We start from the raw sequence: 24,757 nt of genomic DNA, 5'->3' as shown, positions 1-24,757 counted from the left end.
ACATCTGGATTAAGGAGATGAGAGCCTATCATAGGCTGGTTGGCTTAGCAAAATAAAAACTGAGAAAGGACGTGATTATCCTCTTGTGTATTTACAGAGAACAGACACTAAAATGAGATAACTGTTTAAGCTAGTGACCCATATACCAAATGCCTATAAATTGGCCTTGAATAAATTTAGGCTGGAAAAAAGAAGTTTCTAAACCTTCCAAATGGAGCTTCACTTTGATAGGTGTTGTGGGTGTAAAGAACCTACCTGATTTTAACATGGATAAATAAGTATATGCAAGGAATTATCTGATATAGTTGTCTGCTGTAACAGGAGACTAGCTTGAGTGGCCTTGGATGTCCCTTCAAACCCTATGTCCCTGTATGGGAGGGAGATGTATGCTTTCATATAGATGTCTTTTCTATCAGATACTTAATCAAATGGTAGTTAAATTTAAAAAATTAGGAACTGGGGAAGAAGTTGTAATAATATTGTTATTGGACTGAAGCAAGAAATGCTTCAAACTGGTAATTTTAAAGAAAAGTATTTCCACATTTTAATGTGCAGTTGCTGCACTTAGACATGGGAGTTCATGTTTGGAGATCTGTTTGTCTCCAAGTAACCATTACAAAAAAAATCATAGAAAGACAACCGTGAACAAAAATGTAACTGTTCTTAGGAAAAAATGTAACGGTTGCTTGCATTTTTAAAATTTTCCCTGATAGGTATTAGATCCCATTGACTAATCAAGTAGGTGAGATGTTTGCCTAAACTCAGTGACCTGTTCATATTGACTTTCTTTGATAAAGTTTAAATGGGAAAGGGGTGCATTTATCTCTTTCTGGAAATTAGCAAGCAGGCCTGCCAGGAAAAGTAAGCAAATTGTCCTTATGCTGATGAGCATAGAAAAACAAAAAAAAAATATGAATGTTCTTCATAATTGATGATATTCATCTAGTATATTGCTGCAAGCTATTTGTCACTCTGCCATTAGGCTAGAGAGTCTTAGAGTGCTTGTGCGCTGATCCTTGCTTGTTTAGTAGAGAAGCTGTTTCAAAGCCTAAACATTTTGTAACTTATTGCGTTGAAGTCTTGGATTTTTTGCTAAGAGGACCTACTATTCTTGCTGCTGATGTGTCAGTAAAATAGCACTGCATCTCTGTGCAGGTTTCTAGGGCTTGACATGTTTTAAAGTAATGCAGTAGCCATTAATTTATTCTATCCTGAAATGCTTATTGATACCATCAGAATAATTTATTAAGTTATATGCCACACAAAATAATTTATCACCCATTCTTTTATGGATGTAACTGGATGAATAACCCATAATTTTCTACTTTACCATCAAATAAGCATGCTGTAGAGTATTTTGTTCTTTAACATACTGTTTATATGATGTTAACTAAGGCTGCATTTTATAGAGGGTGTTGCTCTGGCTTTGGTTTGTGCATTTTAATGCCTAATAGTTGTAGTACTGAACAGACACCAGAGCAAATGTGTGCAATCTAAGCCAGGCAGCATACTGACAAAAAAAGAAGAAAAGATTTGATAGATATAAACTTGTCTAATTTGATTTGTTCAGATTACTCAGTGATACATGATGGTAGGTCCAACAGAACTGAGAGTCTAACCGAATTTCTGTTACAGACGTGTGGGGTGGGGGCTTGGGGAGGGGGAGGGGTGTTGGTTTAATTGTCTTACCTGTATTTTTGTTCTCGGTGAAATTGAAGTTATTATTTCATTTAATATATTAAATATGGGTCCAAGGCTCTGCTCTTGGACCCATATTGTTCAACATCTTCATTAATGATGCGGACATCGGAGTCAGAAGTGGGCTGACCAAGTTCACTGACGACACCAAACTTTGGGGCAAAGCATCCACACCAGAAGACAAGAGGGTGATCCAGGCAGACCGTGACAGGCTCAGCAAATGGGGGGACGAGAACCTGATGGTGTTTAACACCGAAAAATGCAAGGTTCTCCACCTTGGGAGGGAAAACCTGCAGCATCCTTATAGGCTCGGCAGTGCTACGCTGGCTAGCACTATGGAAGAAAGAGACTTGGGGGTCATCATTGACCACAAGATGAATGCGAGCCTGCAATGCGATGCTGCGGCTAGTAAAGTGACCAAAACGCTGGCTTGCATCCATAGATGCTTCTCAAGCGAATCCCGGGATGTCATTCTCCCCTTGTACTCGGCCTTGGGGAGGCTGCAGCTGGAGTACTGCATCCAGTTTTGGGCTCCACAATTCAAAAAGGATGTGGAGAAGCTTGAGAGAGTCCAGAGAAGAGCCACGCGCATGATCATAGGTCAGGAAAACGGACCTTACGACGACAGGCTGAGAGCCCTGGGGCTCTGTAGCCTGGAAAAGTGGAGGCTCAGGGGTGATCTGGTGGCCACCTACAAATTTATCAGTGGTGACCACCGGTATCTGGGGGAACGTTTGTTCACCAGAGCGCCCCAAGGGATGACGAGTTCGAACAGTCATAAACTCCTACAAGACTGTTTCAGGCTGGACATAAGGAAGAATTTCTCTACTGTCCAAGCCCCCAAGGTCTGGAACAGCCTGCCATCGGAGGAAGGAACACCTTCACGAGCAAATTGGATGCTTATCTTGCTGGGATCCTGTGACCCCAGCTGACTTCTTGCCCTTCGGGCGGGGGGCTGGACTTGATGATCTTCTGAGGTCCCTTCCAGCCTTAATCTCTATGAAATCTATGAAAATATATGAAATCTATATTTGGTAATGTTCTGTGTGGAGTTTCAGGGGTAAACAAGTCTGTGTACACCTGTCCCTCTGTCTCTGGGAAGTCACCAGTTATGGAATTTTGGCTTTGATACAAACAATTTGTCACTGTCGATGCACACTTTCTTCATGTACATTGACTACATGATTAAAATTTGTTCTCTGGATCCTAAGCTCAATTTGCTGTACATCTAAAATGAAACTTATTGAATAATATTTCTACGGTACTTTTTGTTCATGGATTTTTGACAGCCTTTTGATAAGTAGAGGCACTTTCATTTTACAAGTGGAAATATGTTGATCAACTGAATGCACAGACTCCGTTATACAACCTTTATTGTGTTCCCTTGAGGGGAGGATGGGGGAAGGAGAAACATCAGGGAAAAACTCCCTGTACTTGCCCTAGACTGGGGTCTGGGGAACCCCAGAGGGAGAACTGGGGCACCCCCCGCCCCCAAGACCTATCCTGAACCAGGTAGTGTTGAATTTAGGGAAGAGGCAGGGAGCAGTGGGAGCTGCTTTCCCCTCCTGGACCAGTGTGTGAATTAGGTGGGAGAGGCTTTGTTCAAGTGCTCCTCTGCCCTCTCTGGTGTGTCCAAGAGGGGAGAGGAGCACCCACCATTGCTCCCTGCCTCCAATGCAGGCCATGCCTGGCTTGGGGAAGGGACTGAGGGCTGCACTTCACTGCTCCCTTGTCCTCCCAAACCCATCAGGGAGCAGAGAGAAGCATGAGGGCGAAACCTCCTGCCCAGTTCACCCACTGGCCCAGGAAGGGAGAGAAGTTGGGGATGGAGATGGGGGCAAAGGGAAGCTGGGAGGGGACAGTACAACTCCTTGGGCTCAGTTCAGGTGCCTGTCGGCTGAGTGACAGAAATTATTTTTCTCCTGGAGTGGCCACTTTTGCTTCAGAATTAAAGGCTTGAATGTTGGCACGCTTACTGCTTTTTACCTAGAGAAGAGCAGTTCTCCCAGTAGAAACTGAACATCTGGACATAGCCTGTCTCTGAGCTCCTAGCTCCAGTGCGTTATGCCACTGCAGTCTTACTCACAGTTAATTCTCTGCTTTAGATGCACAGGAGCACACAATGTATTGCTCAACCATAGGAGTCTTTTTGTTGGCTTCTAGTTAAGTTTACCTTGATTCTAATAGACTTCTGACTATCATGTTCTTACAGAGTGTTTCCATTATATTTGATCCAGCTTTGTTTCCCATGTGTTCCCAGATTGCCTCAGTTCAACTGACTTTCGTTTCTCTGTTCAACTGACTATTTAATTGTGTCTGAACATAAACTTGAAACCTACTAGCTAGAACATTTTGTATCTGTTCCTACTTTTTGCTACTAGTAACAGATTTTTCTTTCCCCTGCTAGAATGGGAAAGTAGCCTGTATAGTTGTGTTTTCTGTTTGATTTAATTGTTTGTGGTCACTGGCAATTGTAGTTAGTATTTTCAGAGGAGCCTAAGAGAGTTAGGTGCTTAGTTTTCAGTCTCTTCAGAATTCCTGCTCCTGTTACTCCTGGTTGTTGTATCATGTATGGAAGCATTTTTTTAACAATGAATTAATTGAGTTTTATTGTACCCAGAGTATAAATTGCACCAGTTTGTGTTAATCTAGGTATCAGTAATAATGTCTCTCTTTCTAATCTTATATTTAAAGCTCCACCTGAATTTCTGAAGCAGCCTGCTAATATTTACGCTCATGAATCCATGGATATTGTGTTTGAATGTGAAGTGACTGGGAAACCAACTCCAACTGTGAAATGGGTCAAGAATGGAGACATGGTGATCCCTAGTGACTACTTCAAAATTGCTGTAAGTATGTTTTCATTTTGAGGTATTGGACCTATGGCTTAATCCTTTTATGTATGTGCATGTGAGACAGATTCCTTTATAGGGTTAGCTTCTTACTTTTACAATATTATGGATAAGGTCCAGAAGAATTAAATTGTTCCTTGAATCCTTTATTGTTGCATAATCCAGCTGCAAAACATTTTATTGAAGAGCACTGGCATTATTCCTTATACTATGGGTGTGTTTCTTTATAGTATTCATCTTCAGCTTGAAAGGTAATCTGGAAAGTTCAAACCTGTAAAAACCTCAATATGAATTCAGATTACATTTTGTATAGTCATTTATAAATGGACAAGAATATTGCAATCACAAAGATCTTACTGAAATAGCGACTCTCAAAATTTGGCAGACCAGGCCTTAAATTGTAACCTACCCTAGCGTAATGAAATTCATTACTGAGATCTGTTACAAATAGCTTAAGACTTAATGCTTGCATTATTGGGTAAATCTGAGGCTACTAGACTGTGTGAATACTTGATATCCTGGTATGTAGTTCTTTTTCAGGACCATTTTACTTGAATGGTCCTTTGTTATATACTCGTATGAGTGCTTTGCTCTACATCTGAATGTTATGGTTATGATTTTTGCAGTTAAAGAATTCCATGTGTATTAATGGTGGGTTTTGTTCTGTGTTTTTTTAAATGTCCAGTATCGTTTGAGGATTCATAATAAAAGATACTTCACCTGGGACAGGGACATGGTTTTCAATAATGGCCATGATATCTGGCAAGAAATTCAAAGACTTGCAGGCATTAAAATAAAGTCCTGGCAAACATGCTGTTTTAAAACCCTATCCTTACAGCTAAAACTCATTTTAAAATAAAAGTTTTATTTTATCTTGTTGCTTCAGAAGGAACACAACCTGCAGGTGCTGGGTCTGGTGAAATCAGATGAAGGATTCTATCAGTGCATTGCAGAAAATGATGTTGGAAATGTGCAGGCTGGAGCCCAGCTAATAATACTTGAACACGGTAAGATAAACTGGGGCAACGTAATGACAAAACAAGGGGCTTTGTCTGCATGAGTCATTAATTCTACAATTCAGCTAAATAAAATTTTTTTTAAGGCTTGTGAATTGTTCAGTTAGATATTCTTTCTGCATGTTTGTGATTTATTAAGGGAATAGTAACAAGACCCAAAGCCTTCTCCTTTCAATATACTACTATAATCTGAAGTGTTTGCTCAAATGATCAATAGAGTCAGGTATCTGAGGGTCTCCTGTGGCATTTGCAGATAAAAGCATAGTGAGTCTATCTCAGGTGAAACCGAACAGTGGGATTACAGAAGTGAAGAATGAACATTTGTGGAGATTCTACTGGTGAAGAATTTTGGGCCAAATTCATCAGTTTCAGAGTCAGTTCTCTGCTATCAGTACTTATTTTTAAAACAATGTCCATCACTTTTGCAAACTGACAAAAGTGGAGAAGGGGGAGAAGAATTCTTTCAAAAGGACATTTGTGCTGTAAAATTATTATTTGTTATCATGCTGAGGTCAGAGGAATCATTAATAATGTTCATATCCTTGCTATGATTTTAAGCCTATGATGTCCTGTATTATATACTTCAGATGTTAAAGAAACATAAATGCTGTCATGATAATGGTAATATGTTAGCAGAAACCCAGAGTGTTACAAATACCATTGTAGGGTGACAAATCGCTCTTCCAGCATCAGATCACATAACTTTTGGTAATCAGTTTTAAGAGGATAGTGAAGAAAACTGTTACGAAGGTGAGGGAAGACATCAGACAAGAAACTATTCATTTCATACCTTTGGGTTTTGTATTGCCTGTCCAGTTTAGGTTTTGTTTTAAAATTTCTGATCCTTGGTTATCTCGAAGAAAGTATATGCTATGCATTCTGTTGTGTATGGAAAGAATGTCTCTTTTGTTGAAAAATATTACAGGGGAGATGTTGCTGAAATAGGACCATAAATGTGCTGCTGCTGCTTACTTGAAATTTCCCTAGATACAGTAGAATGAGAGGTGTTTTGGGTGTTTAGCCTGCAAAGGATAAACTGTCAGATGGGGAGTTGTGTTTCAGTATTAATTGAAGAGATTTGTGCATATTACACAATTTGCAACATGCTTTGGGACCAACAGTGTCTGCTGCTAGTTTCAGAGCCTTTAGTAGTATAAACTCTGGGTTTTTCCCCTGCTTCCCTAGTTAGGAATCTAGATCCAGCAGTAGTATATTGCTCTTCATTTGTTCAGGGACAAAAATCAAACATAATTTTATTACTGACCAATATAGAAATCAGATAAGAGAGCTTGTTAGAATATATGAAGCGGAAGTAGTGTTTTAATAATATTGAATGATACAGCTACCTAGTTGGGAGCCGTGCCCTATCCAGATGTGTATATTGGTTCTGGATTTAGGACCCAGGTGACTTGTTCTGGGGGAGAGGAGGGGACCGACCATGAACTTTCCATTCACTAATAAGCAAATTTATTGGTACACGGTGACAACAGAAAAGAAGCAACGCAAACAATCAAGCAATTGTATATATCTACCAAATCCTAGGGTCGTCATTAGAATCAAAGTACATCTGGCCAGGACTCAGTCTTCACTCTTCAGTGTCTGATGTCAGCAGCTTGAAGGTGGGATAGCCAAGGCCTACCCACCTCACCCCTCAGTGGGTGGATGAGATGAGTTGGTGGTGTGCCCTCTGTCCATGGTGGCCTCAGGAATCTTCCCTGGGGACAGGGAGGGGGACCCCTCTCGGAGAGGAGGATGAGCAGGATGGGGAGGAGGGATCCTTTGTTACTCTCAAGTCTCTGTTTTTGTGTTCTCCTTCCCTCCTGATGACTCTTGATCCATGGCTGTTGCTGGTTGGTCTCTCTCTGTTCATCACACAATCCATGTAGCTAATTACATGCATACATACTAATTTGGTCTTTCTGGGCCTTCTCCTAATTTGGTCTGTTCCCCCAAAAGTGGGACTCGCCCCCTCCCCCGCCACTGCTCTGGGGCCTTGTTAGCTGGTGCCACAATGTGTGGAACAATACGGTACATGCCACCAGTTTCTTGGACTGTATGTCTGTCTGTTGGCCTTGTTGTGCTTCTAAGGCTGTATGAAACTGTATTAGAGACCCAAGCTTCCAGAAATCCATCAACCTCTGCTACCCATCCTGAATCGTTCTAATGCATATACATATACCTATAAGTCAGTTCTCAAAAAACAAATGTTTAAATGCCATTCTTAAGGCAACAATGTACATTACCCAGGTCCTAAAAGATTCTTTGCTCTTCTTCCTCTTTCTGTCTTTCTGCTTTAGTCCTTTCTGTCTCACCCTTATTAGTCCTTTCCTCTTTTTCCTCCTGTCTGTATTAGTTTTTGCTCCCTGTTCTGTTTCACTGTCCTCTCCTGTTACACAGAAGGACTTTGCCTTTCAACTCTGACCTTTCTTTTGCATGATGCCAAAGGATTGTGGATGGAGTCTTGGTGAATTCTCAAAACAAGTGTAACATTACACCTATGAAAATCTGTGTTCTGTTACATGCCCTGAGATGTTTTTTAATAGTACATCCATACATACCACCGATAAGTTCAAATACTGCTCTTTATCAACAGGTGTATTATCACAGTGCTTCACTTAATATGCACTATGTTTGTGTTAATTGTGGATGATGGCATAACAAGTGGTACAGCAGATGTACGAGCAGGATGTGTCTAATGAAGCTCAGTTCATGAAAAGGAGAGTAATTTTCAAACTCAGAGTAAGCTTCAGTAGCTTACTTTGATGCTATCTTAAAGCAAATGAAAGGTGAGGAGGAAGGAAGGTTTCGGAAAAGGTGTGCGAGTATCTTTAAAGCATATGATGATAGTGTCCTAATTGCAAGCTGTGTGTCTAGGTATAAAAATGAAAGATGTTTTGCACTTAACAAAATTTGGCATGTTATCTCAAGCTGTTTGGGGGGAGGGGAGTTCTTTATATCAGATTTACTAATGAGAAATATTCACTTTGCTGAGTTTGAAAAAATGGATAATACATTCATAAGGAGAATAAAACACTGTTACCTGCACATTGCTTTCTTGCATATATACAGTATTACTACCAGGGTCTGTATCACTTCTCCTGTGTCCAGACCTTCCTAATTTTTCAGTTTCCTTGATCTTCAAATAACAATGTCAAAAGGTTCCTGGCTGGTTTGGCAAGGCTTTCCAGTGGGGTCCTGAAGATTATAAAATCAAGCTTGCTTTTAGTTTTAAAAAGGAAGAAAGAAAAGCCAGAGGTTGTATGGAGCTGTTTAGAAAAAGGGCATTCCATCTTTATGGGTCAATGATGGATAAGTGGACAAAGGTTTTTACTGTGATGGGCATACCTCAGTAGAGTGGAGCATAACTAGTAGCATTTGTTGGTGATGAGGAACAAGAAGGTGACTGAGATATTAAAGATATATGATTAGATAAGTAGGAAAGGCTAATCAGTGCTTTATCATTTGTCACCTGGTGTGTCATGTTAGGTTTCAGTCAGGGTCTCTCTAAATTGAGTAGCCTTTATTTTGTTGAGTTCTCTTTGTATGGAAAGCTTTCCAGGTACTTGTCTTTGTTGCTTTCCTAGAACTTTTCTACTTGTTGGATTGCTTGTCCCTGTGCACCTTACTCATTGTGAGTGAGCATGTGCCTCAAGTTCGGCCTTTTACGTTGTAGAGAGTACCTTACACAGTATGTACGCGTCTTCCCCCTTCTTGTGCATTGTACAGGCCTAGCCTTGGCCTTGCACTGTCACTGGTCCACGTTCCTGGTTCTACCTGTCTGTCCTGTTTCCAGATGTCACTCCCTGCCCACCCCTGGCCCCATCCCATCCGCCTGGCCAAGCATGCCGTACCCACAGGGGTCCTGGACCGGTCTCCAAGGAGTCTTCAGTTCTGGAGCCAGGATCACCGGGCAGTAGCAGCATGGGGCCAGGGCCCCGGGCAGAGCCATGGTCTACTTCCAGGTCTAGTAATCTATCACTTAGTGAGTTTTGGTGATCTGTTGTGAGCTGGTGGGGAGGGGGAGGTGGGAGGAAGCCAGGATGTCAGCAGCAGCAGCTGGGTTGTAAGCAGAAACTTGGCTTTGGCCTGAGCCTTAGTAATGTGGCTCACTACTCCTGAAAGCTTGCTGACCCCATGTCAACATATCCATTTGCCTCAAGGCTGTACATGTGCCTTAAACAGTCAAGCATGGAAGTTTGTCTTAAAAGCACCTGTACAGTATGCAGTTTGCAAAAGCCTTCTTGGTGACTGTCACCTCAATGAGAAGAATGGTCAAGATGCAAACATTTATGGTGAATCCCTGCACCATGCAGTCTGTCACCGGACAAGGTATCTTTGGTGGACTCGCCCCAAATTCCTACTTGAAGGTGTCACTGAATTCCATCTCCCAATGGCCAACCATCTTTTCATTCTCCAAAGCTTGAGGTATCATTGTTATATGTGCTGGACATGGAGAGCACTTTGTCTTACCTTGGTTGTTTTCTTTAGATGAGAGGTACAAAAATACAGTGATTTCAGCATATACATTGTTTAATTGGGTAGTGGACTGTGTTCATGTGCTTATTGAAACTGATGATGCTGCCAAAAGTGCTGATACAGCATTTTAATTCTGTCATAAATGTTTTAGGGTTCATCCCCCCACAGCCCAGGCAATTCCAGTGGCTTTTCAAAGGAATATCTCCATAGCTGATATCTGAAAAGCAGTCATCTGAAGTTCTATATGTAGGGAGAGTTAGTTCACTATGTTAATCTGAAGTCAGGCAGAAAGCAGGGTGGATATACACCTTATAGGCTGACTGTAAAATATATAGAAAGCATAAGCTTTTATGAACTCAAGCCCGCTTTATAGGCCAGGCATCTGATGAAGTGAGCTTAAGAGTTCACAAAAACTTTTGCTTTCTCTTTCATAGGCCAGTTCTTTTCTTGTTTGCTGCCCTGCTTCCCTCTCCTTTTCTCCCTCCTCCTTTCTTACCTTTTGTATACAGATCACTCACTCTGCACTTCTCTGTGCTTGTCCTTTCACAGCATCTGAGATCAAGAGTTCACAAAAGCTTATGCTGCCTGTATATCTTATTTAGTTGTTTCATATATAGCCATAGAATGACACAGCTGGAAAAGGACCTCAGAGGTCATCTCTTTGAAAAGTGCCAATGAAGAAGCTTCCACAGTTTCCCTAGACAGCGTTTTTTTTGGAGACTTAATCTAAATCCCCTTTGCTTCAGTTTGAATCAACTGCTCTGTGTCCTGCCCTCTGTAACAGGGCGCAACGGTTGTTTTTCCTTTTGTTTTCCCTTTTCTCTCTTTCACCATATTAAACATACCCAGTTCTCTCAACTTTATTTCATATCCCTTTATCATTGTTGCTCACCTATGGATCTTTTCCAGTTTCTCCATATCCTTCTTAAATTGCAGAGTCCAGAGCTGCACATAGTATTCTAGCTGAGGCTGAATTAGCTAGACCTAAAGCACCTTTTCCTGGTACTGCAGCATCAGTAGAAGCCTCCAGGGCTGATGCTACATTTGGGAAGGTAGTCCTGCAGTTGTTGTCTGTTGAAGGCTTGGAGAACCACATCCAGGTAAGGTCGGCATTGCTTTAGTCACCTGTAGTATGAATGTGCATGTAGGCCAGCACATGAACAAGGCAGGGAAAAGTACTTACCAGCAACTAAAATTCACTGAAAAGTGTTATCCATTGAGAAGCACATTCCATATCCCGCATTTATCACCTTGACTAAGAGTCCCTCATGCTCTAGCTTTCTGTAAGTAGGAGGAACGGGATGCACATACTATCTTTTAAGGCCTAGGCATGGAACATGTGGACAGGTGGTGCTCGTGCATACTGTATGGGTGCTTTTAAGACAAATTGTCCATGCTAGACTGTGTAAGGCACATGTACAGCCTCAGTGCAAATGGACATGTAGACCAGGGGTCAGCATCCTTTCAGGAGTAGTGAGCCTAATTAATAGAGCTCGGGCCAAAGCCAAGCTGCTGCTTGCAAGCCAGGCTGCCACTGCTGATGTCCCAGTTTCATGGCTTGAATTAAATCACTTGGTGTGCTGGATCTGGCCTTTGGGCTGTAGGTTGCCAACCCTTAATATACATGATATGTCTTGAGGAGCACCAGTGACTGATAAGTTAACTTATTTTTCCCATACCTTTGCAAAAGAGAAAATACGGGGAATTTTTTCAAACTAAAAGATGTTGCTTGTCTCTGTTTTTGTCAGTTGTAGATGGTGATCTGTAGATGTAATAAATTTAATCTGTGTAAGGCGTGATAATCAGCCATGAGATAAGCCTTCATTTTCAATGCCCGGACAGTAATTTCACACTGCAGAAACAATAATTCAGTGATTCCATGCAGTCTGTTGTGCATAAAAAAATTATCCTGTGTGTACACTCCCCCAAAAGTATGTCTAATAATAGATGTACTCCAAGAGTATGTTTATACTTTATTTATGTACTCCAAAAATGCTAGGAATAAGAGATATGGCTTTGATAAAATCATTATTAAAATTTCCCTTTAGGTATGAGTTGTTTGTGTTTGGTTTGGTGAGGAATTCTTAAAAAAATGTGGTTGAGGGCAACTTTATTTTTGGCTGATCCAGTAAAATAAATTGTAGCAGATGTAAAAATGATCTTTTTTATCACTGGTCCACAATAACAGCTTAAAGTGGGAAGAGAGGGAATGGCTGCACCAAGCCTGGTATCATGTAACCTCCAGTGCTCCACTTCTCCATTGTGGTACTTTCAAAGGTCTACCCTTCTGCAGGGTATGAACACTATCATGAAGGTTATGAACACTATCCCCTCTGTCCCAAGGCAGATTTCTGAGAGTCCTTGCTCCCTTGTGTGCATCACTGGGGGGCAGTGGCTGCTTTCTTGATGCTTAATACCTTGGAGATTGTGATGAAATTCTCCATGGTGCCAAACTACCCTACCCGGACCTATGACTACCTGAAATTTGGAGACATAGCTGTTGTCAGATACCCTCATCATTACCCAGCTTCTACTGCTGTTGACAGTTTTTATTACTATCATAACGTCACATATTCAACAGCTTTGCTGCTCCTTACTGCTTCCCACTTCAATCTGTTATGAGAGATCCTTAAACATTATATCAGGAAGGAGTCAATTCATTTGTGGCTGAGGGAGGGGCTCCAGGGTGCCCTGAAATTCCTCTTACTCTCCCAAAAAGTATTTTTAACTTTTCCATTTTTAATGTAATTGCATATTTGCTGAGCATTTACTGATCTTTATGCCATTTTTACGAAGTAGGATTAGGGCAGTGGTTCCTAGCCTTTTTGAACTTGACACCTGTCCATGACTATTGAAGTGAGTAGCATCCAGTTTCAGAAACGAATATATAATATTACAGTTCTTATCTCCTTCCAGAGGGGCTGGGCAGTGGGGGTGGGAGACTGGCCTGGCAGAGTTAAGCTTGAGCCTGTCCTTGTCTGCTTATCTCTTCACACCTTGGGGCACCCTTTACAGGATCTGGCAGCACCCCTGGGTTCCATAGCACCATGGTTGAGAATCACCGGGTTAGGACAACAACCACATACAACAAAATGTAACCTAATTCTTTCCTGTTAGCATTTTTAGAACATTACATTGTCTGTACACTGTCCTTGTTAACATTTTTAGTTACTCTATAAAATTGACTTTTACTTTTTAAAGGGTAAATGTTGGTGACAGGACTGAGAGATGCAGCTAGGGCCAGTAGTCTAACCATTTGCCATGTGGCAAACACAACCCTGAATTGCCATGTGGAGACTGGAAAAGAACAGGTGGTAGCAACAAGGAGGAGGTGCCTTTGGGGGAGGAAGGCAGATGGTTTGCTGTCACCCCTATGTGACAAGCACTTGACAAGTATTCAGACAGTAATAAAAAAAAAAGAATAATTATTGAATGCCATATACAAAAAAAACATAGACTATAAATAAATATGCTCCTTTAGGTAGGCAAGTGTTTCAAAACATCATTCAAAATACCCTGTATGTTAACTTCAAAGTTTTGAAGTGAAGATAGTATGTTAAGTGAACTGGGAACCTTTATGCTGCAGAGAATAATTCTGGCCAGTCTGTTTTTCTTTTCTGTTGTCTGTAGATATTACAAGAGTGAGATCTTGAGAACAGAAGGTTGAATTTAGCTGGTATCTAGCAATATGCCACATCAGCACTTCTTTGGTGGCATCATCAGTTTCTGCGGCCTTTAAACTTCCATGAAAATAAATTTATAGTCTGAATGCAGAGAGAAAATCATGTATGTGAAGAACTGTCAGTAACAGAGGACTTCAGAACAAGTGACAGAAGCAGTAGGCCTGGGGAGTGTGAAATATGTCTTGTCCTTTACTGTATTGAGATTGTTAATATAAAATTGTCATAAATGGAGTTTGAGTGATTGGCAGGGAAGTACTTACCAGAAACTGCAGATGCAGTTTGAGTGTTGTGGTCTTAACTCGTTTAGAATAGCATACCCTTTCTCTTTTCATTGGGTGGATATTATCTTTTCCATTGAATTATCTTAAGAAGGTCCCAATTCGAAGAGAACTTTGAAATGCTCATTACTGACCTAAACTTTTCTTTCTGACTCGGGTAATAGAAGAAATTCCTCAGGGTATCATCATATCATCACACAACTTTGTATTGATGCTCTTCTGTCTCCATAGAAGTTTTATGACTAGCTAAGCTCCATCTTACACTGATGTGACACTTGAAATGTATTATGGACCTTGAAAGATCGAGTCTTCCTGACTTAGAACAGCACATGGGACACCACAGATATGGTGGAAAAAAGAAATTCAGAGCCAAATTATTTCATCAAGTATCATGCTACAACTAATGGCTCTCACAGCTGCAAGAGTATTTGTAGCATCCATTGTAGGAGAGGAAGTATAGTATTGTGCTTTTGTTCTGGAATGAGATTCAGGAGAACATATAGTTCAGTTCACTGCCTTCTTTGCAGCCTGGCGTGACCTTGGCAACTCATATAACGTGGTGTTTTAGTTTCCCAACTCTAAAACAGGGTAACAGTTCCTTTTTCTTATGTCCTTTGTGTCCGTAGTAGCCACTGATGTAATAAAAAAAAAAAAAAAAGGAGAAAAAAATGCAAAAGGCAACCTCAGGAGGCTCTGAGATTCTGCTGGGAACCAAGCCACCAACAGGGTCTTATACTGCATCTGGATGATATACTATTTCAGCTTCCCTAGTCTGGTGCCAGTCAAGGGCAATCTCCATTTAGGTCTCACTTTACATCCATAGTTGGGACTTGGAACCTATCTGGGGATGAGAATCACACACTTATTTCCTTTAACCACAAAACCCAGATATAACTATTTAAAACATGTCAGATGCTAACACAGTAAGGAACTTAAGAGACTTGGTACACCCAAAAGACGCTTCTAATGCAGACAGACAGGCCAGATTGTTTTACAAACATAAGCAGAGAAGGGCAGGATTATGCCTCTTCTCGTAGGAAGCCCAGTAGGTTTGGCTGTGCGACATTCCACAAGACATTTCTGATAGCCTTTTAACTTGGTTGGCAAGGTTTATGATCATAAACAGGTTAATAGATAGGTATCTCCCATCATTGTTCCTAGGAATATGGAGTGATAGATGAGATCTTTTCACAAATCATGACCAAAAAATATTACCAGTGCTCTTCTTAAGGTGAAAGACAATTTTGTCCACTGAGTAGGGCAGAAGTAATGAATTTTATTCATTTAAACCAGGAATCCTGATTGTAAAAGTTCTGACTGTAAAAGTTCTACCCTCACTAGAGAGGGGTTCGGTGGTCTTAATTACATCATATTAGCCCTAGGAAATATTAGCCCTAGGAAATATGTTTCTTGATCCTGTTAAATATAGCAGTACTCAATTCTATGAACACATTTCCTATGAAGAATCCTGCCTTCTGTCTGCACAGATTCTGAAAGGGGCAATTGAAAACGAAGCTTGACACTTCAGGAAAAGTGTTTCAAGTTTGCCTGCCTCCTCTTCAGGAAGCATCTACAAGAATGACTTCTAAACATTCAATAGAAAAAGGCTTATGGTCTGAAATGAAAAAGGACATGTGGATCTTTTAAAAACACTTCCATTGAAACTATATGAATAACCTTGCTCATCTGGGTCCAGCCCAGAGAAAAATAATCTGCAGGTTGGATAGCTGTCTCCTTTGGACTGTTGCACACATCAAAGGCAATTTCTGTACTAGTCTCCCTTGCCCTTCCCCCCCACCCCGTCAGTTTAATGGATTTTTTTTTTATTAATTACTTCATTTGGGATCCAACACATTGTGAATCAAGAAATAGTATTGGACTGTTGGACACGTAATGCATAAAATAACTTAAATTGTAATTTAATTGGCATTCAATGAAACTGGAGACATACTAGAAAAAGGAGCCGCAAATTGTGAATGAAATGTTGGAATAAAATAAGTCTGCAGTGGATCAAAGGATGACCTTGTTGGGTATTCCTCCTGAAGATTATTCTGTTTCTTCTCACAAGCAGAAATTCCTGCATATTCCTTTTTTCTTGCACAGTTTTATGCATCAGAAGGCAGATGAGGTCCCCATAGCGTACATGAATGAATTTTGGAAGTCTGACAGTGAGCTACGTAGCAATGAAGAACTGATTTATAGACTGAACTTGAGTAGTTGAGACTTCATAGATAATTTGAATCCTTGACTACACAGAAGGCTGTTTAAAAACAAAAAAATCGAAGACTGCTCAAAAGAAATGGCTCTTGGACCGCCAGGAAGCAGGCAGTGGTAATAAACACTGACAAAGTAGTATATGAAGTGCACCTACCTTTGCTAGGATCAGAAACCCTAATGAGATTCAAGGGTTCCCAACTGGGCTCAAATTGAAAGCAGACCCTAAAAAGGAGGAATGTTAATCCCCTAAAATGTATATAGTCAGAGACAAAAATTTGAGCTAAATTGCTTCCATCACTCTGTAAGTATCCTCCACCTTGATGTATGGTAGATCAGCATTTGTGTGTCTGTATGTGTGGACACGTTTACTTGGTGGATTAAAGACTCTGTTCAGTCTAAATAAACAATCACCATGTTAAAACTCCTTTTTTGTATAAATCTCAAGGTTTAAAAATACTTACACCTGGTTGTTTTTCATGAAAAAATGGGGAAGTAATACATCTGTCATGACAAATAAGCCAATTCATAGTTTCCTAGAAAAGAGAAATAGTCAGGGGCTTATGGTAGTTTGAGCAAAATACCCTCTGTTTGGCAGTAAATTGTGTTTTTTAACGCTAATGCTAAAATCAGTATCCTTCATGTTTACATTCTCTTTTCTCTATGCATGGACATGCATTTTTTTCTTAAAATGGAGGAGTCTTATCAGGTTGTTATAAAGGCCATGAATCTCTGAAAAATCTTAAGGCATCAGCTGTGACAAACTTATAGCGTTAATACTAATTGCATAATCCAGTTTAAAAAAAAAAGACTGTGGATGTGTTGAAAGTAGGTGAAGGCTTTTCAAACTTCAGTCTTGGACACTTCATCTTAAAATATCAAAATTGCCTCATTTGAATTATGAACATCTTGCAGAGTCCCATTTTGAAAATTGAGTTTTAGGCAGGGAAAACAGCACCTGAAAATTCAAAACTGTTGCAAATAATATTTTCTAAAACCGAAACCCAACACCTTGCAGTTATTTTTTTTATAATAGTTTTGTTAATGAATTGGTGTCAACATAACCATGTTCATTCCTTTTATGCTGAAGGAACATTTTTATTGTTATGTATATTGATCAGCTTAGTTCTTCCTCTTGGGAAATCAGTAATGTTTCTTATGTCTATACATATGTTAAACACTAAGTAGGGTGCTCCATTTGTTAAATTAATTTGATTTCTTGTTTTAGTTCTATTTAAAAATACCTTGGAAAGAAATCTGATGAAGGTTGTAAGATCAGCAGTTTTTGTTAAGCATAAATTTAACTATAAGTATGCTGAGTTGTCCCATTCACAAGAGAATAAACTAAACCGGGATTCAGATTTTAATTTAATCTACTAAAATGGAAAGCTTAAATGGTCAACGTCTGAAGGATGGCATCAGGAAGCAGAAGCTGGAGGAGGGGAGCCTGGAGACCCCAACAGTCTTGGGTGGGGTATGGGGGAAGCGGAGATGGCAGCAGGAATAGGAGATGAAGGCAGGTAGCAATGGCAGGGGGAGTGATGCCTGGCTGCCTCTGGGGGAGTGTGCAAGGAACTAAAGAGGTTAAAGTGGCAGGAGCTCACAGGCTATGAGTTAACCAAGAGTTGGGTAGACCTTCATAAAGTAACTTGTCACAAGGCAAGGTTTCTGATATTTGTTAGAAAGACTCCATTGGTGATTTGTGGGAAGCAGTTTGGGTTCAAGTTTAGTAGTTTTTCAGAGTAGCAGCTTAATCTCTCTGCTCTTTAACTGGATTCCTAATGCAAACTCTAGGATCAAAAATAATGTGCCTTGATTTTTGTCCATCTTTGGGCAAAACAGCACCATTTTATCTGAGTGACTTTAACAACTGGCAGTAGTGTGTAACCACTAGGGCTATGTGAAGCTTCAGTTCCCAATTTAATTTGGCAGAAATTGGGCCCGATTCGGTGGCTGACTCTCCAGATCCAAATGAAATCAGAGGACCCTTTAATCTCTCTGAATCGATTCGGAGAGATTTGGAAAGATTTGGAGATTCAGACATAGAGACAGCTTTAAATGTTTTTTCTACATACCTCTAGGTAGCAGGGGCTCGTGATCGCTGCAATGCTGGGATGCATGAAGCATCCCAGAGGAGTTGGGGAGGGGGGGCTCCCCAGCGCGCTCAGCAGCAGACCTGGAAGTGAACTAGAAACACTTCTGGTCCACTTCCAGGTCCACTGGAGAGCGCACAGGGTGCCCCCACGGCTCAGTGACTGGTGCTTCCTGGGTCTGGGGGGACATCCAGGGTCCCCCGGCAGCTGATCGCCAAGCTGGAGTGGTGTCTGGGGCGGGGGGAAGGCCCTGCATGTTCCCAGGCAGACCCAGAAGTACTTCTGGTTCACTTCCGGGTTCACTGCTGAGCACGTGAAAGGCCCCCCCACACTCCTGTGGGTTGCTCCATGCGCCACAGCATTGCAGCAATCATGAACCACATCTGCTTCCCCAAGGTACGTAGAAAGAACTTTGAAAGCTGTGTCTATGTTCAAATTGCTGATTCTCCAAATCAGCATCGAGTCTTCAGATTTGGATTCAGCCAAATCGAATCAGGGACAGTGATCCGAATCAATGAATCGAATCGCTGTCCCTGATTTGGGCTGAATCTGAATTGAATAGGGCCTGCTTCGCACACCCCTGGTAGCCACCTCTAGATGGGATGGCTAACGTGCTAGCATAAGAGCCTGAGCTTTTGCACTGTAAACTTGCTATTCAACAGGAACTGTGATTAGAGAAAATAACTTAGTAGCTACTTGTTTCAATACTGAATAGCAATTTATGTTCCTTTGATTATTGTACCACCATTACTGCGAGGAACAGGTTTACAGTCATTGATGCCAAGCTCCAGTGCTGTTGGTGTTGCATATTACTTTTCAGCAAGATGACTTCTCCCAAAAGAAAGCTAGGAAACTTAATTATAATTGACTGAAATGTAAGCATAACGTTTTTTAAAGGGAGATGGATATTTTTCATCACTTCTTAATTTACAGACAACTCTGCTGTGCAGACTTGATTCAGTTTTTAGTTCCCTAGGATGTTTACCTGCTACTAATAGGTAAAAAATAGGTCTGTGCAAAGTGGCTAGTATTCGCTTTGGATTTGGATTCAGCTGATTTGAGGGGCAGTGTTTCAATTTGGTGATTCAAATCACTGTCCCGAATCGATTTGGCCGAATCTGATTCAGAGATTTGGCTGCTGCCAAATCTCCGAAGCAAACGGGCCCGGCCCCAGCCTCCCAGTTCTTTTTTTTTAAAAAAAAAAAAAAAAAAAAAAAGCCCCATGTTCACTGGCTGCCGCCAGGTGGGGGGGGGTGATGATCCCCACAGTCCCGCGCTGCATGGGGGGCTCCCCCCTCCTCCAGCCCCCCCCGCGCCCCTTACTTACCAACACGAAATTTGGGTCCAGCTCCCTGTGGCGACAAGCAGGGACTGCCCAAATCTCTGAAGCTCTCCTAATCTTTTCCAAATCAATTTGGAGAGCTTAGAATCAACTTGGAATTTTTTATTGGTCTCCTGATTCGATTCAGATTCAGAGATTTGGCTGCTGAATCAGGTTGAATCTCCTCCGAATTGAAACAGCACCCAAAACTTTACACAGCCCTAGTAAAAAATAATCAGTCTTTTGTTATCACAGTGAATAACTGAGTTTTTCTAGCTTGCTTTCTTTGGAAGATGATAAGCATCATAGCAGAGGTTAATTTTAGCTTGATTTCAAACATGACTATCAAAATTTTTCATTTTGTAACATACCTTAGCGCCAAGAACTGTAACACTGTATAATAACCGAGCTTTGTTAATTGATTTTTTTATTTGTCTGTTTCATGATACAGTTTCATGATAATTCTTCCAAAGGCTTTTTCTCCTTCTAATTATTATTGACAAATAGTGACATGGGGATTGGTAGAACAATACTTAGTTTGTAATTGTTTCTAACCTCTTATTGTGTGGAAAAATATCAGGATTTGGAGGTTTTGTTTTGTTTTTTGGGTTTTTTTTTTAATATTGCACCAGAAGGGAACTAACATGTGTGAATATATTTTTAATTGGTTGCTTATATTTCAAAGTTGTTAAATTATACAGTAGTGTCATGACAGAAGAACAGCACTTGGAGGAAAAAAGGGGGTTGATTCACAGTCTGGCTGCATATGTAACAGAAATCATCCAGTTAAAAGACTAAGTCTAGGAAAAGATTTTACTGCAGATGTTATCTTAATTTTTGTGCCATGGTATCAGTGATACAGGCTTGTAATGTGCTACTTTAAAAAAAAGTGTAAAATGTGCAAGTTAAGAAAAAATAAGACTATGGATTTTACTTTTTAATAACATGCCTTAAATTTATGTACTGTGTCTATAGAAACTGAAGGGAAAATTGCCACCACCTTAAAAATATACGTGTGTGATATTTTCTTGAGATTTTCATGTGATCTGTATCAAAAAAGGAGCCAAATATATATATGGAGCCAAAATCTTTGAAAAGACAGATGGATTCTGCCTTCTTTTTTCATTGACACACTAATATTAAACATAATGTATGAGGAATTGACAAAATGAAATCATACCTACAACTGCTTTCTTCTTTCCAGTCTAGGTCAGGAAAAAAGAAGGTTTTCTGGGTCTTATGACAGGCATTTTCACTTTGGAGTTAAAGAAAAAATCCTCTGTCTTTTCTTCTACAATATTTTTACAGTGGTTGCTTTTTATTCTAGGTTTTGTGTTAGTGGTCAGCTAACAGAATGAAATGAATAATTCACATTTAAAGTGAATGCTGCATCCCACTGCTACAAGCTTTTGCTATGCCTTTACGTGATTGGAATATAACCTCAAGTTTTTATAGGCTGTTATACATACAAATCTTTCAGAACTCTCTGCTAGGAATATAGAGGTGGTTGGGGTTTTTTTTTTTTTTGGTTTTTTTTTTTTTTAAGTGAGTTGATTTGTACTAGTAACCTTAAAAGATGTATGCAGGACCAGTACTTTTTCTGTATTTCTTAAAATTTTTCCTCTTGTTCTTTATCATTATCTTTCTTTATCCTTCACATGACTTGCTAAGCCCCTGACACTTTAGACAGTTTCTTTAAAGATAGTACAGTCAGAGATAACACTGGGTGGTAAATTATCAGCAGGTGCATATGAACTCTGACATGGAAATTTATTTGGAATACAGATATAAAAATACTATGCGGATGTCAAATAGGAGTAGAACTGTGTCTGAGCAGAAAATATTTCAGGTATCAGTGTGTCACAGGTATAATTGAAGTTGCATGTAGTTTGAGGGGAATATCTGTTCATAGCCTATGTGGCATAAACAACACCCCCTGTTGGAGGCTGAAGCATGTCACTAATTACCAAATATACCATTTTGCACAGAAGATTGCAGATCATTTTATAGAAATATACAGTGTTCAGGAAATAGTTCAGCCACGTCTGGGCTAAGTACAGATAGTCAAAAAACCCAGGGAAGAATCAGTCTAACTTATGTCATTTTTCTTTAACCGGCCTAAGTTAGATTAGTAGTGAGCAGTGCGCATGTTCACCCTTTGTGGGAGGCACACAGGTTGCCTGCACTGGCTGAGGCCAGGAGGTTAGGGGCACTTTTGCACACTTGCCAGCACGCCCCATGGGTGCTCCAGGTTGCTGGGTACTGCAGAGTGCCCAGCCACCCCCCTGCCAGACACTGCCAAGCACCTAGGACCACAGACCCTTCCCAGTAGTCAGCCCTAGGCTTCCAGAAAAGCCTCTGAGTGAGGATTCTTCATTGCGAGTTCCATATGCCTCCATGTCTCACGCTACCTACACCTTGCCATGGCATCCCACTACCTGCACCCAAGTGGGGAGCTGTGATGTGTCTTGCTTAGTGCCCTGTATGACTTTTGCTGGAGGCTGTGGGACATCACGTGCACCCACCTGGACATGATGCAGCAGCTGGTCACCATGGTGTGTGGCTTTGTGACCCCAAGCCAACAGCTGGACATCCCATGAGGGGCAACCCACCTCACCCTGTGCCTGCTAAGCATCTTGGACTGGGCCACCAATTTTCACATGGCGAATGAGGATGAGACCACCTAGGATGCCATTGATACCAGGGTGCTGTGGCACCACCTTGAGACCATCAAGTGCTGGTTCTTGGCCCATGCCACCAGCACCAGCTGGTAGGAGTAGATAGTCTTGGCACCTAAGACAATTAACAGTGGCTGCAGACCTTCTGCATGCACTGGGCCACTTCCATGGAAATTGTTGGCTAGCTGCCCCCCACATCATGTGCCAGGATATCTGTGTGTGGCCACCCCTTACCCCAGAGAAGCAGGTGGCCATATCCATCATGAAGCTGGTCACCCCCAGCATTTACCACTATATCACTAAGCAGTTTGACATGGGGAAGACCATGGCTGGAGAAGCCATCTGGGAGGCATGCCTGGTCATCCAGGATGTCCAGGCCAGTGGTTTCATCCATCTCATGAACCCTCAGTAGGCGGTCACTGGCTTCTGCTGCATGGATTTCCCCAACTGCTTGAGGGTCATGAGCAGCACCAACATCCCCATCCTATTCCCAGCCTAGGCCACCTAGATGTTCATCAACTGCAAGGGTTACTTCTCTGTAGTCTTGCAGGGCATCGTGGACCACCAGGTCAGTTCCCCAGGCTGAGGGAAAGCATGCACTGTGCTCCTGGGATCTCTGATTTGATCATAGGTGATGTCATTATCCCCCTTCCCCGCCATCGTAAGGGACCCAGCTTACTTAACCCCTCCTGCCCTCGCTGATGAATCCTATGGCGAGCAGCTGGGCTGCCAGAAGGAGCATTTCAATGACTGCCTGAGCAGGTGCCACATGATGGTGAAGTGTGCCTTTGGCCACCTCAGGGTACACTGGTGGTGGGCTCTCAGCACACACCTTGAGGTGGACGAGGGGAACCTGACATGACTCATTGTCTCCTCATGTATCCTCCACATCATCTGTGAGACTAGGGGGGAGGTCTTCCGTGAAGTCTGGGCATAAGAAGCATGGCACATGGACCGGTCATAGCAGGTCAGGCATATGCAGTGCAGGGATGGGGGAGAGGGTGAGCCCCCTGCTGATGTTATGGGTGCCAGCCCCACACAGCAGCTGGCAGTCCAGATCTGCAAACCCTGGGGTGACTCTCTCCTCATGCTGGAAGACCAGGAGCCCTTCCTGGATAAGCAGGGCCAGAGGGCTTTGAGGGCCATGTCCTGGCACCAGGCCATGGATCTCCCACCACAGGCTTTTTTGGCCCTGTAACCTGGGCAGTGGTGCTCTTTCCCTCCCCTCGCCCCCGGGGGCATATGCTAAGGTGTTGGGGAATGTGGCTTCCTGTTTTAATTAAAAAACAAACAAACCTGTTGAACACTGCCAATGTCTCAGCTCAGTTCCTCTTCCTATGGACACAAAGCAGCAAACCTGTGGAGGGAGATGGGGTAGGTTTGTGAAATGGGTGAAATAACCTGGAATGGGTGCTTAGGATGGGGAAGGAGAAGAGGTTGGGGTCAGTGGGAATGTGACCGGGCCCAAACTCAACAAGCACAAAAACTTAGTGTGGAGGCATAGGGTAGGGAGCTTTTGATCTGGCATACTAATTCCCAGACTGGAGAGTGAAGACCAGGGACTTCTCCATGTAGGAGCTGGACAGGTGGGTGATCCTGGACTCACTGTCCATTTATGAGAGCTGCAGGGTAGGAGCAGGGGTGGGTGGTAGCTGCTGAGCCAAGGGGAGAGGAGGCTGCATTAGCACAGCGGGGGCTGTGGACTCCTGGCTCTCCCTCATAGGACCCCCAGCCCCTTGGTCTCTCCCCCCAGGGCCCAGTCTTGCTCTTCTGGGACCCTGGTCCTGCAACCCTGAGCCACACCTGAGGCTCATGTCACCCAGCACAACTGAGCCTGGAGGCAGCCTGTCTATACCAAGGCTGCACTATAACCCTGCTGTGGGACCTCAGCCAGGAGGGAGGCCATGAGCAGCAGAAGAGGGTAGAGGTTGCTTTGGTTTCAGGGGTTGGGGCTGGGGGGAGCGTCTGGAACCAGGATGGGGCAGTGATTGCAGGGGGGAGTGGTGGAGGTTGCCTTGTGGTGTTGGCACAGTGACAGCTTGTGTGGTGAGACTGAGTCATCTGGCACCCATGGACTTTCCCTAGAGATGGGATCACAGGGGAGTGGGGGAAGTGCGGGAGTGCTACTTGCAAGCCTCTCCAGGCAGTCCTGGCAGTGGGACTGGAGTGGCTGAGATAACAGTTCCCACATGGGACTCCTGCCATCACATCAGTGCCTTTCTTGGGACTGGGAGGGATGGGGAGAGGGAGGGGGGTTATTTAGCAAGGGACAATTTTTCTCATTTCTGCTGTACTGCAACTCGAGTGGTACTCATAGATAGCTGTGTTATGTCTGCCACCTGGGTCCATGGCATTGCCAACCAGGGTGAGGTGCTGAGCACCCGCATTTGTACCTTTTTACACTTTGTTTGCAGAGCTCAATAAACTCTTAATGCCTTTCCATGAGTG

The 24,757-nt window shown here is 42.2% G+C and overlaps 1 protein-coding gene across 1 annotated transcript in view; it reads left to right on the top strand.

Annotated features, from left to right (window-relative positions):
- The window catches only part of NEO1 (neogenin 1), a 321,940-nt gene that overhangs the window by 167,769 nt on the left and 129,414 nt on the right, over positions 1 to 24,757 (top strand). Inside the window, exons 6-7 of the mRNA XM_019503843.1 lie at positions 4,393 to 4,547; positions 5,437 to 5,557. Coding sequence (XP_019359388.1) covers positions 4,393 to 4,547; positions 5,437 to 5,557 — 276 coding nt within the window. The remainder of the gene's footprint in view (positions 1 to 4,392; positions 4,548 to 5,436; positions 5,558 to 24,757) is intronic.

This window comes from Gavialis gangeticus, unplaced genomic scaffold (assembly GCF_001723915.1).
Source record: "Gavialis gangeticus isolate Ggan-Ray unplaced genomic scaffold, GavGan_comp1, whole genome shotgun sequence".
NCBI lineage: Eukaryota > Metazoa > Chordata > Crocodylia > Gavialidae > Gavialis > Gavialis gangeticus.
The sequence above is the reverse complement of the archived record's forward strand: the minus strand, read 5'-3'. Positions and strand labels throughout refer to the sequence as shown.